This window comes from Syngnathus scovelli, chromosome 5 (genome assembly GCF_024217435.2).
Source record: "Syngnathus scovelli strain Florida chromosome 5, RoL_Ssco_1.2, whole genome shotgun sequence".
Classification (NCBI taxonomy): domain Eukaryota; kingdom Metazoa; phylum Chordata; class Actinopteri; order Syngnathiformes; family Syngnathidae; genus Syngnathus; species Syngnathus scovelli.
Window position 1 is genome coordinate 284,309 of NC_090851.1, and position 16,089 is coordinate 300,397.

General features: G+C 53.7%; 4 protein-coding genes across 12 annotated transcripts; 1 reads left to right on the plus strand and 3 right to left on the minus strand.

Moving 5' to 3' along the window:
• Positions 1-529: 529 nt before the first annotated feature.
• Positions 530-3,223, minus strand: thumpd1 (THUMP domain containing 1). 4 transcript variants are annotated; one of them, XM_049720652.2, is made up of 6 exons: positions 3,104-3,223; positions 2,342-2,577; positions 1,884-2,103; positions 1,610-1,695; positions 1,323-1,485; positions 530-1,226 (listed from the first exon to the last, which is right to left on the minus strand). In XM_049720652.2, the coding sequence occupies exons 2-6, from the start codon at positions 2,549-2,551 to the stop codon at positions 733-735; spliced, it is 1,173 nt and encodes a 390-aa protein (XP_049576609.1). In that variant the 5' UTR covers positions 2,552-2,577; positions 3,104-3,223; the 3' UTR covers positions 530-732. The 4 variants fall into 4 exon arrangements, with proteins under 4 accessions (XP_049576609.1, XP_049576610.1, XP_049576611.1 ...); XM_049720653.1 differs by lacking the exon at positions 3,104-3,223 and adding an exon at positions 2,914-3,043; XM_049720654.2 differs by lacking the exon at positions 3,104-3,223 and adding an exon at positions 2,768-2,892.
• A 38-nt stretch (positions 3,224-3,261) lies between these two features.
• eri2 (ERI1 exoribonuclease family member 2) lies at positions 3,262-6,375 on the minus strand. The gene is made up of 9 exons (XM_049720641.2): positions 6,184-6,375; positions 5,741-5,805; positions 5,588-5,668; positions 5,390-5,517; positions 5,147-5,309; positions 4,986-5,086; positions 4,677-4,758; positions 4,520-4,608; positions 3,262-4,180 (listed from the first exon to the last, which is right to left on the minus strand). Exons 1-9 carry the CDS (start codon positions 6,204-6,206, stop codon positions 3,452-3,454), a joined length of 1,461 nt encoding a protein of 486 aa, XP_049576598.1. The 5' UTR covers positions 6,207-6,375; the 3' UTR covers positions 3,262-3,451.
• A 198-nt stretch (positions 6,376-6,573) lies between these two features.
• LOC125968993 (RNA exonuclease 5) lies at positions 6,574-11,104 on the plus strand. Of its 2 annotated transcripts, none has more exons than XM_049720614.1 (18): positions 6,574-6,741; positions 7,214-7,477; positions 7,539-7,665; positions 7,724-7,823; positions 7,914-8,021; positions 8,107-8,192; positions 8,245-8,360; positions 8,445-8,583; positions 8,645-8,842; positions 8,915-8,997; positions 9,062-9,170; positions 9,281-9,376; positions 9,442-9,579; positions 9,644-9,736; positions 9,857-10,100; positions 10,164-10,333; positions 10,408-10,517; positions 10,603-11,104. In XM_049720614.1, the coding sequence occupies exons 2-18, from the start codon at positions 7,230-7,232 to the stop codon at positions 10,670-10,672; spliced, it is 2,235 nt and encodes a 744-aa protein (XP_049576571.1). In that variant the 5' UTR covers positions 6,574-6,741; positions 7,214-7,229; the 3' UTR covers positions 10,673-11,104. The 2 variants fall into 2 exon arrangements, with proteins under 2 accessions (XP_049576571.1, XP_049576572.1); XM_049720615.1 differs by having other exon boundaries at positions 7,214-7,468.
• Positions 10,891-15,985, minus strand: parn (poly(A)-specific ribonuclease (deadenylation nuclease)). Of its 5 annotated transcripts, none has more exons than XM_049720624.2 (25): positions 15,756-15,984; positions 15,459-15,536; positions 15,277-15,356; positions 15,130-15,197; positions 14,832-14,913; positions 14,680-14,740; positions 14,434-14,602; positions 14,301-14,363; positions 14,173-14,211; positions 14,058-14,103; positions 13,904-13,984; positions 13,772-13,828; positions 13,626-13,703; positions 13,504-13,547; positions 13,389-13,431; positions 13,247-13,322; positions 13,043-13,153; positions 12,892-12,961; positions 12,751-12,806; positions 12,595-12,681; positions 12,271-12,526; positions 12,036-12,172; positions 11,890-11,932; positions 11,692-11,815; positions 10,891-11,521 (listed from the first exon to the last, which is right to left on the minus strand). In XM_049720624.2, the coding sequence occupies exons 1-25, from the start codon at positions 15,772-15,774 to the stop codon at positions 11,456-11,458; spliced, it is 2,034 nt and encodes a 677-aa protein (XP_049576581.1). In that variant the 5' UTR covers positions 15,775-15,984; the 3' UTR covers positions 10,891-11,455. The 5 variants fall into 5 exon arrangements, 4 of the variants coding, with proteins under 4 accessions (XP_049576581.1, XP_049576580.1, XP_049576583.1 ...); XM_049720623.2 differs by having other exon boundaries at positions 11,661-11,815; positions 15,756-15,973; XR_007481402.2 differs by lacking the exon at positions 12,036-12,172 and having other exon boundaries at positions 11,661-11,815; positions 15,756-15,980.
• Positions 15,986-16,089: the final 104 nt, after the last annotated feature.

Here is a 16,089-nt window from a genome sequence, read left to right on the forward strand (position 1 = left end):
CAGTGGTGGAAGGTCAGAGCTGAGCTGAGCTGAGCTGAGCTCATCATATGCCAACGACTGGCTCTGTCACGTAAGGTGTATAGGAACTGAAAATGGAGCTGTTTGCCGTTAGGGAAAAAAACCTTGCATGAGATTGGGGTGGAAATCGAACCAATTAAGTGCACGCAAAATACGGCCAATCACGCATGCAAACGGAGCGCGCCTTCTCCTCTCGAAACACTTCGGGTAGGAGAAGGAGCGCGCCTTCTCCTCTCGAAACACTTCAGGTAGAAAGAAGAAAGACATCAGCGTATCGCAAAGGTGCCTCCATTTGCACGGTTGTTGACATTTGATTAAACCACACAAGTTATTCATTCACAAATTAGCATTATGCGTGCTGAACTGCAACCACAAATTTTCATGAGCTTCTTCAACGATAAATTGGCTAACGGAAAGCAGTCATGTATACTCATTTTACCGCTTGTGGAGCAGACGCATAAATGCCAATGGCCTCAAACGTGAAAATCAAAACATTGGGGCACAAAAGGGGTAAAAATGTACACGAGCCAAGCCATGTTTAATTCTGGACGTTTCTTTACAGAAAAACAGAATGTGACACATGTTGACCCACCATCAAATCGCACGAGTACAAAAAAAAACACTTTGGAAGGTTTAAAAAGACAGCGCAGAAACGACTTACAAAGCTTGCTTGACCCCCCCAAAGAAAAAAAATCAACTTTTAAAAACAAACAGTTACTCTCCATCACCTTCTGCCTTATCCTGCTGGTCGTCCACTGCAGATTGTTCCTCCGCTAGCTGCAACTCCTCCGCGTTGCCTCCCCCAACCGCTGATTGGGTAGCGGCGGCGTCTTCCTCCTTCTCGGGCGCCCGGCTGCCTCCCGCAAGCGCCGGTTCGGTAGCGGCGGCGTCTTCCTCCTTCTCGGGCGCCCGGCTGCCTCCCGCAAGCGCCGGTTCGGTAGCGGCGTCCTCTTCCTCCTTCTTGAGCGCCTCGCAGCCGCCCGCAAGCGGCGGTTCGGCAGCAGCGTCGTCGCCTTGGCCGTCCTTGGCCGCGTCCTCCTTCTTGGGCTCTTCGTCTTTGACCACTTCCTGCAGGTTGTACTTCCTGTAGCGCGTGTACTCGCGGACCACGCTGACACAGCATACGCTCTTGATCACCTCCAAGATGATGGTGAGGTCCGGCTGGGTCAGGTTCACCTTGTTCTTGGGGTTCAGCTTGCCTACCAGACCTGCGAGCGACACACGTGGGGAAAAGCCATGAAAAGCGGAGGAAGACATGGACATAGACACAGACACAGACCTAACCCTAATCCCCCACGGCCTACCGGCTATGGCCTTGATGACGTCATCTCTCTTGTTGTGGCTGTTGTTACGCGCCTTGAAGGCGATCTGGTAGGTGGCGTGGTTGGGCTTCTTGAACCAAGGCTCCAGAAAGGTGGACATGTACCGCATCATGTCCTCCGGGAAGGCCTTGCACGTGCCCGTGACCTGCGTGGATTTGACACACGACATACTTGACATGAAAGAAATGACGATTGCTCGCTTGCTAGAAGCGCGTTGCAGTCATCTTGCTAAAAGTAGGACACTGTCGGATTGATTTTTCGCTTCTCACCGGCAGCATGCGGAGAATGACGCGCGTCTTTTTCTTCTTGGTGGCGTGCAGATCGGACAAGATGTGATGAACCAGCTTGTCGGACTCTACAGTTTTGAGTAGCAGAAATGAAAACGCGCCACTCAAAGTCAAAGTCAGCTTTATCCATCCATCCATCCATCCATCCATCCATCCATCCATCCATCCATCCATCCATCCATCCATCCATCCATCAGATTTGGACATTGCGGGCAGCCTACGTAGCTGACTTGGACCCTGCATTGATGACGTTTACCCAGATTGCGAGTTCTGATGAAGATGACGTTGTTGGCTCCGCTGTCCAGGGCCTGGAAACGTCGCTCTTGTCTCCCGCCGCCCGCTCGCAGCTGCGCCACCTCTTTCTTCAGAGCGTCCTCCACGTCAACTTCTTCTTTGGCGTTTTCTCCTTCGCTGCATTCTCCGGCTTCCTCTTCAAACTGACCGCCGGCGGAAAGGTCGCACGTTGTCAATGTCAGCTTAAAAGTGTCATAAAATGAAGACGAATAAAATGCAAGCCACTCGGTCGCTCTTGTTTGAACAAGTCCTTCTCTCTTGTGGAAAGCACGAGTTCACTGGAGCAAGTGACCTTTGAGGAAAAGCTGAGTTGATGTTCACTGTCATGTCAACACTTTTCACCATTTGACTAGGTCACAGTGTAAGAGCCAATGTGACAGACGCTGAGCTACCTACCTATCTATCTACCTAGCTACCTACCTTCTCTGGTCCGTACAGCTTGTCCGCGTACTCGCTGAGCAGGTTGAAGGCCTCCGCCGCGCATTTCCTCTGGTTCATGCTGCATGTGATCAGGATGCCCTGCATGCCCACCTCGAGCTCCCTGGAGCCCCTCCAGCGTTTAGCGTGATGCTGGGCGCCGAAGAAGTGCTTCTTGCCGCGCTTCCGAAACGCGTTCTGCGCCTCCGACATCTTGCCAATGACGTCACTGGAGACAGCTATTAATAAACGGGATGATATTTACTTGTTTTTCTTTGGAGGCTCTGTGTGTTAGCCGCTGAGCTCGGCGGCGGCGGCGGCGGGCTTGGCTGCAAGCTGCGAAGCGATTTAAAAGCGACACGCAATCTCAAAAGACGTCGAGGGTTTATCCAAGTCAAGTTGAATGTGTTACTAGAAAGGTGCGCTCACACTCTGTGACGGAAGGACGCTACATTCACGTTTTGCAGGGACTCTACGGAGTGCGAGGACGGACAAAAAGCACACCACGAAGCAAAGTTCAAAGAGAATTCGATTCGTCGAGGTCGTGTTCGCAAAATTTGCGTTTCAAATCTTACCCAAGTGGTGTCAAATATGAGAATATGCAATTTATTGACGGACACCTCATTGGGCTTAAACGAGGCTTCGACGGCATGAGCGGAGGGACAAACGTTTCGAGAATTACGCCAAGTAAATGATCAACAACGTCAAATGTATTCATTGAGTCACACTTCGAGTGAAAGAAAAAAATGGTCACACGCAACTTACTTGCTCTTTGTTGTGATAAATATTCGCAAATGTAACTTTGGTGAAAAAGGACACCCCTCACTCAAGTCAAAAGACCAGGACTTCTACGGAGGCCTATGAGGGTCAACAGACCAATTTACGCCGCTCTGTCATGTTACGGCGTCCAAATAGGGCGGGAGTCGACTCTGTGACATCTTTATTGTTTCTTGGAGTACAATCTAAATGATTGCTTGTTTTGTTCAAAAGTAAAAAATATTATACGCATAAATAACTGCAATACTCCCCCCCTCCCCCCCCCCCCAAATCATTCCACCCCTCCACATCAGGCTTGCAAGCATAATGTGAAGCCCTCAAATGACTTCCTGAGCGTTACCAGCTCTTCCTCAACATGGACTTCGGAGGCGGCCGCGTGGCTCTGACGTGAGACGTCGAAATAGACCACCTGGACTTTAGGGCCGACTCCCACTGGAAAAAGTGGCACCGCTTATTTTGGGTAGGCCCCGTCTCCTCGCCGCCACCTGAGCGGCGGCCGGCGCAGCAGTAGAAGCCCTTTCCTTGATTGGGTCCCCCGTTGGACACCCGCAGAGACTTGGCGCGTCGTCCACAGTGGCACAGTGGCGACGTCACCTTCCCAGTGGTGGAAAGGGCGGCGACGCCAATGGCGACATCAGGGGCAGGCGCCCTCTCCCAGTTGCCATTGAATGGGTAGGCTTCTTTTGATTTGCTCGCCTCACGATTCTCCGCGTTGTCGAGCGAAACAAGCGCCCCCTCGGCGTCATCCTCCAGAACCACGTCGTCGTACGTGGACCGGTCCTCGTCTTCCACGCAGAACTCCTCCTCCCTTGAGGTTGGAATTTGCGGGCCGCCAACGACGGAGGAGCACGGAAGCGGGCCGTTGCCCTCTTTGCAGACGCCCCACAGCGGTGTTGTCCTCCCACCGACAAGTGTCTTTCGGCTTTGAAGGGAGTCTGGGACCTGAAGCGTGTTTTCCTCGGTGGACCTTGTTTTATTTATTGCAGTCTGATGGCTTGCTCTGTTGGGGCCGGCCGGGGCCTTTGGGCAATTTTCGGTCAGCGCGGGTTTGGCTGCCAAGGGTGTCTGTGATAAGATGACAACAGTACGTAGGGAGCTTTGAAGAATTCTTCCAAATAAAACGATTCCTGTGTAACCTAACAACTCTTGGTCATATTTGTCTTCTTTACTCTTGTAAAACAATGAATTTGTGCTCCTTAAATTGGCATTTTTATCTCAGAAAAAAACAAACATTTTTATTCAAGTACAGTATACTGCAACTACAACTTTATTTCTGGGGGAAAAAAAAAAACCCAAAAAACATCCATACTTGATTCATTTAAAAGAAGCGTGCGCTGGGGAGGACGGTGGCGAGCAAGAGGCGGGAGTTGAGGAATGGGCATGTGAGATGGGACGTCCACTCACCCTCTCCAAGCTCCTTGTGATCTTCATCACGCAGCCGTCCCTCATCATCCTGGCCGCCAGCCGAGCCGTGTTCCTGGCGTCGTCCAGACCTGAAGAGCAAAATGGAATCGTTACGAGCTGACAAGGACGAGTAGAGGTGAAGCTCTTGTTCCCGTACCGCAATGCTCTCTGCCAGAGAACTCTATTCCCACGTCTTGCAGTGCTCCGTTCAGACCTTGGGGTTTCCTGTCGTAGAATTTCTACAAGAGAGAAAATCACGTTTGAAGCCACGGGCAGCACAAGGCGGGGTGGGGGTGGGGCGCTCTCTCCGGACGGCGCCAGAAAAGTTGAGTCCAATTCTTTTCGCGCAATAATGTTGCCGTTTCAGAAACTTTCCATCGACTCTCTTCTCAACGACACAACGTACGTAAGCGTTCCCCCCCCCCCCCCTAATTGGTTTGCCCAAAGAAGTGCAATTGAAACGTACCCTGTACGTGCTCCTCAAATCGATCCAGCTGTTGAGCACGTGGGGTTTGTGGATCTGCTTGCGTTGACACTCGTAGCGCAAGCAAACGCCGAGATCCCAATCTGCTGACGAGCGCCTTCTCACAATCACGGATTCACGTGTTTGGATGGTGAATATTCTACCTGACCACGTGAGGAAAGCGCAGAGCTTTTGGCCGGGCGGCTGGGCCGAGGAGCTGTGTTGCCGGGCGGCAAAGACGGCACCCTTCTCCAGGCGCAGCTTCTGCAGCCAGCGGCCGAACTGAGACAGACAAATCTGGAGCGGGACCCCCGCCTCCACCTGCATCTGTAAGGCGTGCTTGTGTTTTTATTGAGCTTTGTTTTTTCGATTTGGAGCAACTCCCGTCCGTATCTGCCGTGGGTCACCTGTGTGATCCCGGTGAGCTCGGTGCAGAAAGTTGACAGTGTGGGCCGCTCCTGAGGTTGAACGTACGCGTGAAACTCCGACTCCATCTCACCCGTGCAGGTATTGAGAAGAACGGCCGGGAACTCGACTCAAGGAGAAAACCAAAACAATGACGATGCAAAAACAATGAGAAGGCACTTTTGAAAATGGAAACTTACTTATTTCTTGAGTGAGGTTGTTTTTCTCTCGCCAACATGTGGACTCAAAATCAATGACAATCAGGTATGAAAATATTTGATCTGATACAAAACATCAAACACAATCAGCTAGGGAATTCCAAATGAGCGTTCTTGTCTCATGACGTCACTAACTTGACAGCAGAGTCCTCTTTTGCGCCGCGGATGACTGCCGATGCTGCCTCAGCAGGCCCAATTCTCTGGACACAATTAGGTATAAATAATCAGACGTCATCTTTCACAATTCAAACACAAATTGATTCAGCAAACATGATTCGCAGATTCAGCAAACATGATTCGCAGAAACCGATGGTGCTAAAGCGAATACTGCAGCCTTGCTTACCTTTGACGCGATCGTACTTTTAAGACATGAGTGGTTGTTTGGCTGCCGAACTTTACGCAGCCTATCTGATCATCACGAAAATGCCCGTGGCAAAGATCTGACGCACGATCTCTCTCTCTCTCTCTGTCTGTCTCTCGCTCTCGCTCTCTCTCTCTCTCTCTCTCGCTCTCTCTCTCTCTCTCGCTCTCTCTCTCTCTCTCGCTCTCTCTCGATTGTTTATCACACATCTACTCACTTGGCTAGCTTCTTTGTCGACATTTTCGCCGGCCGCTTGAGCTGATCCGTATCGCAGGATTTCAACGGAGGCTAGCTAGGGCAAGTAAACAGCAAATGGCAATGGCGCTTTCTTTTGAAACGAGTGGCATCCATGATTGTGTGCTTGGCTAGTTTGGTCCGCAAGGCAGCAAAATCGAAAGCAGAGTGAAAGCGGATCCGTACACGACGCGTCCGTATCGAGCTTCAAAATAAAGCTTTGCCCTTCGGATTTCACCACGTTAATTCGATGGAAAACCTCTGAGAATTATGTATTAATCATTGAAGATGAACTGGATTAGCAGTACCAAAAAACGGCCATACACCCCGAGCATTATTATTGATGTGTATGACTTGCGATTTATTTTGAAAGTAAGCGACTCAAGCCAGCGGATTTGACTTGGCTCCATCGTCAAGTAGCTTTCCTTCCTTCCTTCCTTCGTTCCTTCTCCGCTCACGCGCTGCATGTGTGCGTGTTTTCAATCGTAACTCTAAAGATGTGAATTTGGAAGGTGCTGGAACGAACGTCATACATAACACGGTAACTAAATGTGCGGTTTTTTAAATGGAGTTAGTTTTTATTATATTTTGGAGGCTTAACGCAGCAGTGTTCCCACACAGATGTATTAGCATGAATATTAAACTGAAGTGGTTACATTTGGTCTGAACTTTTTTTTTTAACTGAACAATTTGATCGACCTTTTTTTTTTTCTCTTTTTCAATCCTACTTGTTTACACTTGCTCGCTCACTCGTCAACTCGCAAGACGACTTATGAACTCACTCACTGATTGAATAACTCACCAAATTCCCTCACTCGTTCACTGAATAAAGCATTCACCGACTCGCTCCATAATTCCGCCACCAAGTCATGAACTCACCTCTGCACGTCGTAAGCCGCTCAGTCCCTAATTTCGCACCCGCTCAGCAACAGCCCCATTCATCAATGATCGTAAAAGTCCAGCACGAATTGTGCCGCAAACGACTTCTGTGTTCATTTTGCCTCCACGTCAAGATCGGCCGGCCGCAAAATGGAGCCCTCGCCCTCGAAGCCCTTCAACGGGAAGAAAAGAAAAAAGGGTGCGGATCTTCCTCCCGATGCGGCGAAGAGGGCCAGAAGGCAACGCGCCGGCGCTGACCAAACCGAGCGAGCGGGCCCGCTGATCTCTGTGGCTCCCCAACGCCTGCGGCAGCCCATCGCCGCCGAGGAGCTGACGGAGCTCCTGCACTACGCCGCTCTCGGGGACGGCGGCGCGGTCGGACGGCCAAGGTCGCCGAGGTTCGCTCGTTCGGGGCCGCCTCGGTGAATTGACGCCTGAGCAGCCGTGTGTGTTTTGCAGTTGGTGTGATGTGCGCGCACAAAGCCGTGTTGAAGGCGTCAACGTGGTGGTGGTGGAGGGCGTGAGCCAAAGCGACTTCTACAATCACTACCTGACTCTGAGCAACTTGAGGAGCCGCTTCAGCAATGTGAGGCCATTCCCTGACTAAGGAGAAGCCACGCTTATTGTTGCTTTGTTTGCGTTAGAGGTTGACCTTCACGTCGGGCGGCAGCGGCGCCCTGCTTTCTACCATCTTCGGCACGCCGGTGGAAGCGCCGCGGCGGCAAGACGGCAAGCTGAACAAAGGTCGGCGAGGAAGGCTCGCTCTTCTAGACCACTCAGTTAGTTTGTCAGTCCTGGAGAATGTGCGTGAGGTGACGCCACACGTGTTTGCAGCGCTGAGGACTCACCCGGTGGTGCTCAAGTACGGGACGAGCAAACGGGGCCTGACGGCCTACGTGCTCGGCCAGGAGGAGCTGATCAAGCGGCGTTACCCCGTGAAAGGTGACGGCTGGCCCCCTGCGCCCTTCCTCTGGTGAGGCCGGCGCTCGTTCACCCTCTGGTTGCCCGTCGTTCTCGCCGTCGCCAGGGCTGCCCGGCTTCGAGGACTTTGCGTGCGTCGACCGCGTAGACGTGACGGACGCCAGCCCTCTCTTTGGACTGGACTGCGAAATGGTGAGACGACTTGAGCGCCGCCCCTTCCCCAAGTGACCGCAGCCGGCCACAGTGTCTCACCAGGAGGGGCTACGAGCTGACCCGAGTCTCCCTGGTGGACAGCGAGGGCAAGTGCGCCATGGACCGGCTGGTTAAACCCGACAGCCCAATCCTCGACTACCTGACCAAGTAAGCGCCGTGGAGCTCGCCAACTTTTATGAGGTCAGACAAACGCAAACTTCCGAAGCCCGCGTGCGCCGCCGCCGCCGTCAGGTTCTCCGGCATCACGGCGGCCATGTTGGATCCGGTCAAGAGGAGTTTGCGTGACGTCCAAGCCGAGCTGAGGACGCTGTTGCCGCGCGACGCCGTCCTGGTGGGCCACTCTGTCAACAACGACCTAGCCGCTCTCAAAGTAAGCGGGCGGCGCCGGGACAGAAAGCCACAGCGGCGCGTAATTCTCCGACTCCTCGCAGCTGATCTATCCTCACGTGATTGACACGTCGCTGCTCTACGTGAAAGAATTTGGCCAGAGGTTCAAGTTGAAGCTCCTGGCCGAGGTGGTGCTCGGCAGGAGCATCCAGACCCCCGAGCGGGAAGGCCACTGTCCGGCGGAGGACGCCTTGGCCGCTTTGGATCTGGCCAAATACTTCATAAGCAAGTCACCTCTGAAGGTGAGGGTTAGGGTTTGTGGTGACCCCTTGTGGAGATTTGCCGCCGACCCATCTTTTCCATTCTTCTGTTAGCTTGTCGAGGATCACCTGGAGGACCTTTGGGGTTTGACCGCAGAAGACGACGACGACGGCGACGAGCCCGCGCCCAGTAGCAGGTGCGCGTCCAAAGCGCAGCTTTGCGTTGTGTTGCTATGGTAACCCCCCCCCTCCATTGCCCAGGTTTGCCGATGCTTTGCAGCGTCTGGGCAGGTCCCTCTGCTATGTGGGGAAACGCCGCGACATCACCCTACACCCGGCCAATCAGCTGTGGCACAACTCGGACAAACAGGTGAGGCTCCGGGCCTCGGCTGAATTTCAGCGTCCTAACAAACGGATGGACCGAGGGAAAATGCGAGCGAGGGCTTCTTCTCGTCAAGGGACTCGTGCGCACGTGTGCAGGTGCTGGCCTCTTTCCTGGGACAGAGCAAGCGGCCCTTCTTCTCGGTGCTCAGCTTTTCCTCCTTCTCGAGCCGCCCTCCATGTCAAGACCACAAGGTGAAGACTCGGCGCACAAGTGTGTGCGCTGTCCCACTGACCGTGTGTGCGCGCGCCTTTGTTAGGTGAGCCGCCGTCTTCAGCAAATGCGCGTGGTGTTTGCCGGACCGTTTCCCGCCGGCTTCTCCCAGGGAGAAGTGAAGCGACTCTTCAGCCGCTGTGGCTCGGTCAGGGCCGTCCAAATGCTGAGCGGCACGCACAGGGTGCGTTTGATTCACACGCCCAAGCGAAATATCCCGCGTGAGAGCTGAGGTGGCTTTTGTGCAGGTTCACGCCGCGGTGGAGTTCAAGTTACTGGAAGGAGCCGCGCTGGCGCTGCAACTGCTCAACGGGGCCCCCGTGCAGGGACAGGCCCTGAAGGTGGGCTCGCCGAGGCACCATTCATTGGATGCCCTCTTTTCTTTTCGAATTGCAACAGTCGCAGTTGAAAAAGAAAAGCCCCCCTGCATGGTTTGGAGGCATTTCCTCCGTCCCTTTCAGGTTCAGAGGCCGGTGAGCGAGTCCACGCTGGATTTTGAGCTGACTCTGGAGGCGCTGACCAACGACGCCGTCAACGCGTGCCGCCTCTACACGCTCAAGCGCGCTCACGCAGGGGACGGCCAGGCTTCTGCCTCCGGCCAACTGAGCCACGAGTCCTTGACGAAGACGTTTGGCCGCTTTGGCGCCGTGGAGAGCGTCACGTTAACGGGCAAACCCGGAGGACGGGCCAAACGGGCCTTCATAGGTGAGGATGGGCGTGGGTCATTTAGCCGGCCGGCGTTTGCCTCAACTGTCGTGCCTCTCGCAGAGTTTCAGCGTTCCGAGGGCAAACGAGCGGCCGTGGAATCCGCCGCGGAACTTTGGTCGGAAAAGTACGTGACGTGTCCGGCGCTGACTCCGGCCCACGCCGCTTGCGGCCTGTGGCGGCACCGAGGGCCGCATCAGCCGAGAGGCCAAACGGAGCCGGAACATCCTCAGGTGGAGCGGCCGCTTCTCACCTACGGGCTGACTCAGCACTAACCCGCTGCGCTTTCTTTCTCCCTCCCGTGAAGAACGTGGCGGAGCGTCACAGGATGCAAAAGCTGGACGCGCGCCTCGGCAAAGTCTTCCGCTCTCTCCCAGAAGGCGCCTTGTCTGTGGTGCTGCTGCTTGCTCCCCACAGGTGAGTGATGCGCCAAGCTTTTGTTTTTGTTTTTTTTCCAACCGTGCGACTTTCTCTTGAGCTTTCCTCCTTTGCGTCTCCTCAGCGTCGAGGAGCCGCCGTCACCTGGCCTGTGCTTCTTGGAGATCAAGTCCAAAGTCAAAGGTCTCACATGACGGGCGCCTCTTGACTGGATGCTCCTTTTGGAAATTGGTCTCTTCGAGGCCCAAACTTTCAGCGTCATCAAGGCGTTCTGAAAGACAGTGATGCTGTAGGTTTGCTGCTGCTGTTGGGCGAAAAAAAACCAAAAACAAACCCTTGGCCTTGTACTGCGTTTGCCCAGGTGACACGGCAGAAGAAAAAAATGCGCTGAACAAAGTGACCGAGGCGGTGATTGTAAGAAAATGCTTTAATTTTTTCATCTCCCTGCCTTTTTTCCCAAGGAAATACCAAAGGATTTTTGAACCTCGTAGAAAAACAAGGTCAATATTTATAACCATTTTGTCACATTTGCCGAACAGCGACAAAACATGTGTACAAAAAGAAAACATAGAATCATCACCTCCAACCAAATCAGTGCCATAATAAATGATCACATTGTTTGGTGATAGGTATCCTTTCTGTACGTTTGCTAAAACAAGATCATATTTGTTGATTTTAAAATGACCTCACGCTCAACCCTGATGTTGTCAACGACACTTTCACCTTGCGGCAGCTTAGCTCACGCGCACGCAAGTAAAAACGAAACAAAGAAAAAAACCATACAAAACGCAAAATGGAGAAGAGCGCACCAGCTCCATTGCCGTTTTGCCTCGTGTGTAAAAGAACTGTTTGGATTGTGCGTGTTGAAGTATGGGAAAGCGGAACCGTCCGTCTCTATGGCTTGTGGGCGCCGCGCCTCCGCTCCGCCCCGCCTGCTGGCTGGCTGGCTGGTCCCGAGTTTGCCTCTCCCCTCGGTGCTACCTACCACACCTCGGGGACCTCAAACGGCGACGATGACGTTCCAGCACCGGAACGAGGAGAAACTGAAAAGAAGCAAAAAGGAATAAGTCTCTTGGCTGCCATCAAAGTACACTCAAGTAAAACTGTGTCCGCGTTTGAGCAGCTATTCTGCTTATTCAAGACCTCCCCAACAAATGAACAACATGCTGAACTGGATCGGACCTTCAGCTTTCTTCTTCTTCTTTTGACGCACCGGCGGCACGACCGCTGAGGCGGCGGCCTGCCGCCAGCAGAGCGTCTCATCGTCGTCCTTTGCCGACTCTGCGCCTTCGGATCCGTCCTCCCCGGGACTCGACTCGGAGGACTCGGCAGCGGCCCTGCGGGGACCGTCACTCAAAAGGGGCGTCCGACGGACCGAGGGAGGGAGGGAGGGAGGAAATGACGGACTTACGTGGTCTTCAGCCACCCTTCTGACGTCTTGCTCTCCACAACTTCTACAATCAATGACAATTTGGATGCAATCAGGAAACGTCACCAGTTCAGGATGAAATCCGCTTGCTGACGAAAAGCAAAGCGCCCGCCAGCCTGCCCGCCCACCGTCAGTTTTCATCTTCTTGCTCCCGACGCAGTCCGAGTACGAGTAGCGCGTCCAGCCGTCGGCGGCGGCGGCGCCACCACCGCCGCCGCTTCCCTGCTCCGCCTGGATGGGACTGCCGCTGCGCTTCCCAAGAGCACTGAGGCCGTGACAAAAGACCGGTCGGTCGCTCTCACGCTTAATGCACAAGCCGGACCCTTAGCAAGAGCCAAAACCCTAAGACGTTTGCTTTCGTACCCGGAATATCCAAAGACGGAAGAAGCGGCGTAGTGAGGCTTGAGCCAGCCGTCTTCGGGCCAGGACTCGGGAGCCGGCTTCTCCTTGTCCTTGTCCTTGTCCTTGTCCTGCCGCTTGGCCCGGACGTAGTCGGCGTACGTCCGGATCTTGTAGCTCTCGGCGTAGCGGCTGGTGTTCATGGCTATCTGCACCTGCTCCGTCTGGCTGAGGGACACAAAGGCCGACGTGTCGTCCACCCACGAGACCTGGATGTTTCCTGAGCATAAACCAACCACGGCAGGTGAGCGACGACGGCCAGAGAGTCGCCGGCTGCGCCGTCTTTACCGAAGGCACTGAAGAGCTGATAGAGGTCACTCGTCTTCCATTCTTTGGGGAAGGTCACGTAGAGGACGTTGTCCCGCTTGGGTTGCACTGGAACCACAAAAGACGGCTCGACATTTCTGGACCACGCGAGTATTGCCGCAAATTGCCAATACTCACAGTCCGGTCCCGTGATGTTGAGGTAGGGGATGTCGATTATCCTCATCAGGAAAAGTCTGCAAGCAAGCAAGCAAGCAAACAAACAATCAAACGGCGGAGCGGAGGCAAAATGGAGCGGCGGCACGGCTGAACATCGCTCACTTGTTGTAGAAGGGCTCCACCAGTTTGGAGCCGGCCGACACGTGCGCTTTGGGCGGCGTCAGGTAAGAGCCTGAAAATAGAAAAGGAGCGGCGCCGTTAGGCCAAAGCCGTCTCGCTGGCTCGCTCATCGTCCATCCATCCGTCCGCCCACCCAGGTAGTTGGCCATGGAGATGAAGCAGCGGCCGGTGATGTAGGCGTCGTAGCCGGCCTCGTGCAACTGCTCCTTGGCCGTGTTGTAGCTGGGAAAGCCTTGGGCCGCCTCTGCGGGAAAAGCGCACCCGTCAAAACACGTCCCACAGTGCGTGCGTGCGTGAGCGCGTCAGCTTGCGTGCGTGCGTGCGTGCGCCCGCTCACCTATCTGAGGCGCTTTGAACGGGCTTTCATTCAGCTGCTTCTCCAGCTCGGCCAGAGACGTGTTGCTGATCAGCTCCTGCATGGAGAAGAAGGTTTTTTTGCAAAAGATTGCAATAAAAAGGATTCACGCGGGGGGATTCACCTTAAAGGGCTGAGTGGACGCCATCAACTTTGTATCCAGAAGCCTGTGGGAAGACAAAAAAAAAAACACAAAAATCAGGCAACTGCAAAGCATTCTCCCGTCATGAGAAACGCACCTTGGGAAAACGCACATGGTGACCTCCTTAAAATCTTGAAGATCCTAAGAGCCAGAAAGTGGAGCGAGCGTCAACTGACATGATGACCCCCCCCCCCAAAAGAAGAAAAGCTGTGCGCATACTTGCGGCAGAGGGCAATAGAACTGATGGATAGTGTGCATGACGTCCAGCAGCATGTTGTGGCCCACCACCAGTTTGGCCTGCCCGGCAACACTTTGCGTTAGCGGCGGCCCGCGCTCACATTTGCGCAAATACCAGGTTGACTCACAGACTTGGAGATGGCGTGGATGACCCGGGAGAAGCCCACGGCGTCGTTCAGCTGCCCCTGGCCCAGTCGAGAGAAACGCCAGTCGTCATGGTCAGAACGATTCAAAGCGAGAGTCCCGTTTTGTTAGCAAACCTGTTCCTTCTCCAGTTTCTGCTGCTCCCTCTTCCTCCTCTCCTCGTCGTCCACCTTACTGACCTGGATGATGCGCTCCTTCTGTCACGCAGAAGGAAGAAAAGGTTCACCGCCTTCATCCATTTCACGCCTCATTCATCTTCTTTCTCTCTACCTTGTCCTCCATCTCCACGGTTTCTACATGGAGCCCCTTTGGAAACCTGTGGGCCCAAGAGTTGGAGCCTTTGCACGAGTTCAACAGCAAACGCAAAGAGAGACGACGCACTCACTTCCGGTTGAGCGTCTGGTAGATCAACTTCCTCTGGAACCTTTGGACACAAAACAAACGGGAGCACATCAGACCTACCATCTGATAACGTAGCCCGGCGGCGGCGGGTGGGCGGCGGCGGCGGCCTACCCGCTGCACGGCTCCAGGTCGGTGCTTTTCTCCGTGCCGGAGAGCAGGGCCTCCACCTTCTCCCTGCGTCGGGCAACGTCAAAAGCACGTCATTGCGCGGGCCACGTCAAAAGCGCGCCACTGCGAGACCTACACGGCTCGGTCAATGAATTCCCTGTGCTCGTCGGGCACGTGGGCGGGGCCCTTGGAGCAGGACGGCGACACGTAGGACGGCGTTCCCGCGCCGTTGGCCTGCTGGTTTCGCCTCTCCTCCGCCTGCTCCCTCAGCTGGGCCTCCTCCTCGTGGTTCAGGTAGGGGATTCCTGTTGAAGCCGGACGTTAGCACCGGGAGACTTCTACTAAAAGTTCAGACCATCTCCCGAATCTCCATTTCACTCACCGTGACAGAAAACCTTGTTGAAGTCAAAGCCTTGACTGGCCAAAAAGTCAATACTGGAACTCTAGAACCACAGAAACAAACAAATACAATTTTCAAAACAGAGGTGCTCCATTATAGTTGAAACATTCTTAACGGGAAAGTAGCAGACTTACTTGGCAGATAAACTTGATGTCAGGTGACGCCCGGTTGAAAGGTTTCGGAAAGATATAAAAGTTAAAAGTCTTTGTGATGTACCTGCAGGAGAGAGAGAGAGAGAGAGAGAGAGAGAGAGAGAGAGAGAGAATGACAGCGACGCTTTGGAAAACCAGAATGTTACAAATGTGCCATTCGGGCCGAGCATCTGGATTCAATCAAAATGAGTCAAATCATACTCAATAAGGTGATTTTGGGGAGGGGAACATCCACACTCAGGTTTCTATTCCCACTCATCTCCTTTGGGAAAACACTCACTTGGAGTCTTTCTGGTCATACTTGAAGGTGCACAGGCCAAATTGGAAGAGTAGAAAATCCATAGAATGCTTGAAGACGGGGAAAGAAGCGATTCAATTAGCAGGCCGCCCGCGGGGATTGGCCCGAATGTCACAAAGGTGTGCAAACCTTTTTGAGCTTAGTGTAGCGTTCCTCCGGCGTGTCCAGCCCGTTGGTGAGCGCACTGACGCTGGGTCCATCGCTGATCCCTGGGCAACACAACACAACACAACACAACACAACACAACACAACACGCAAGCGATTCGCTCACATCCACGCTAGACGCCTTTGAGCACGCATTTAGTCATACCTGAAAACTCTCCGTCGATGGCGAGAAAGTCAGCCTCCTCTATCGCGGCGTACACCAGGTCTAAACAATCTTTAAAAGCTGAGAATTGCAATTTTCGCGTTAGCTTAGCTTAGCGGGCTAAGGTTGCTCCAAGCACACGAGCCAGAGCTAGCGAGGGAGAGGGGGCGGGCTGGCGGGGGAGTCACAGGGAGCGCAGCGCGCGCGCGCGCGCTGGATCGTTTTCAAGCGACACGCTGCGCTTATAAAAGAGCTGGCCGTGCATAAGACAAAATACAAGGGCCGCCGTGTGACACTTACATTTGCGTGTCACCTCCATCTCGAAGCGACGCTTCTCAAGGCCGCCTGGCCTGCTGACTGTTAACGGTTGCTAGCCGACCGACCGACCGACCGACCGACCTCGTTTTGCTTTTCAAGGTGCGTTCAGGTGGCGCTGGGAATTTGGGCATTCTCAAGAAACGACCCCCTAGCATTCGCAACTCCAAGCATTTCCTACAGACGCAAAGATTTGCTCGAGTATCTCCCGGACGTTACGATGACTGACTAAAAATAACGAGCGTTATTTAGACTTTAATTATATGAATTAATCAAATTATCAATTACATATCGTAGTCTCTTACATTCAAAGACTGGG

What these genes read in the sequence shown, in the direction of transcription:
- thumpd1 (XM_049720652.2), bottom strand. Translation starts at nt 2,551, where the DNA reads ATGTCGGAGGCGCAGAACGCGTTTCGGAAGCGCGGCAAGAAGCACTTC. An exon ending in CATCAGAACTCGCAATCTGG is followed by an intron (nt 1,696 to 1,883) that starts GTAAACGTCATC and finishes TCAAAACTGTAG; the next exon opens with AGTCCGACAAGCTGGTTCAT. An exon ending in TCATTCTCCGCATGCTGCCG is followed by an intron (nt 1,486 to 1,609) that starts GTGAGAAGCGAA and finishes AAATCCACGCAG; the next exon opens with GTCACGGGCACGTGCAAGGC.
- eri2 (XM_049720641.2), bottom strand. Translation starts at nt 6,206, where the DNA reads ATGTCGACAAAGAAGCTAGCCAA. An exon ending in CGCTTTCCTCACGTGGTCAG is followed by an intron (nt 5,087 to 5,146) that starts GTAGAATATTCA and finishes GCTCGTCAGCAG; the next exon opens with ATTGGGATCTCGGCGTTTGC. An exon ending in CTCTGGCAGAGAGCATTGCG is followed by an intron (nt 4,609 to 4,676) that starts GTACGGGAACAA and finishes TTTGCTCTTCAG; the next exon opens with GTCTGGACGACGCCAGGAAC.
- LOC125968993 (XM_049720614.1), top strand. Translation starts at nt 7,230, where the DNA reads ATGGAGCCCTCGCCCTCGAAGCCCTTCAACGGGAAGAAAAGAAAAAAG. An exon ending in GAGCCCGCGCCCAGTAGCAG is followed by an intron (nt 8,998 to 9,061) that starts GTGCGCGTCCAA and finishes TCCATTGCCCAG; the next exon opens with GTTTGCCGATGCTTTGCAGC. An exon ending in GGCACAACTCGGACAAACAG is followed by an intron (nt 9,171 to 9,280) that starts GTGAGGCTCCGG and finishes GCACGTGTGCAG; the next exon opens with GTGCTGGCCTCTTTCCTGGG.
- parn (XM_049720623.2), bottom strand. An exon ending in ACATCAAGTTTATCTGCCAA is followed by an intron (nt 14,741 to 14,831) that starts GTAAGTCTGCTA and finishes CTGTGGTTCTAG; the next exon opens with AGTTCCAGTATTGACTTTTT. An exon ending in TCAGCTCTTCAGTGCCTTCG is followed by an intron (nt 12,527 to 12,594) that starts GTAAAGACGGCG and finishes GTTTATGCTCAG; the next exon opens with GAAACATCCAGGTCTCGTGG.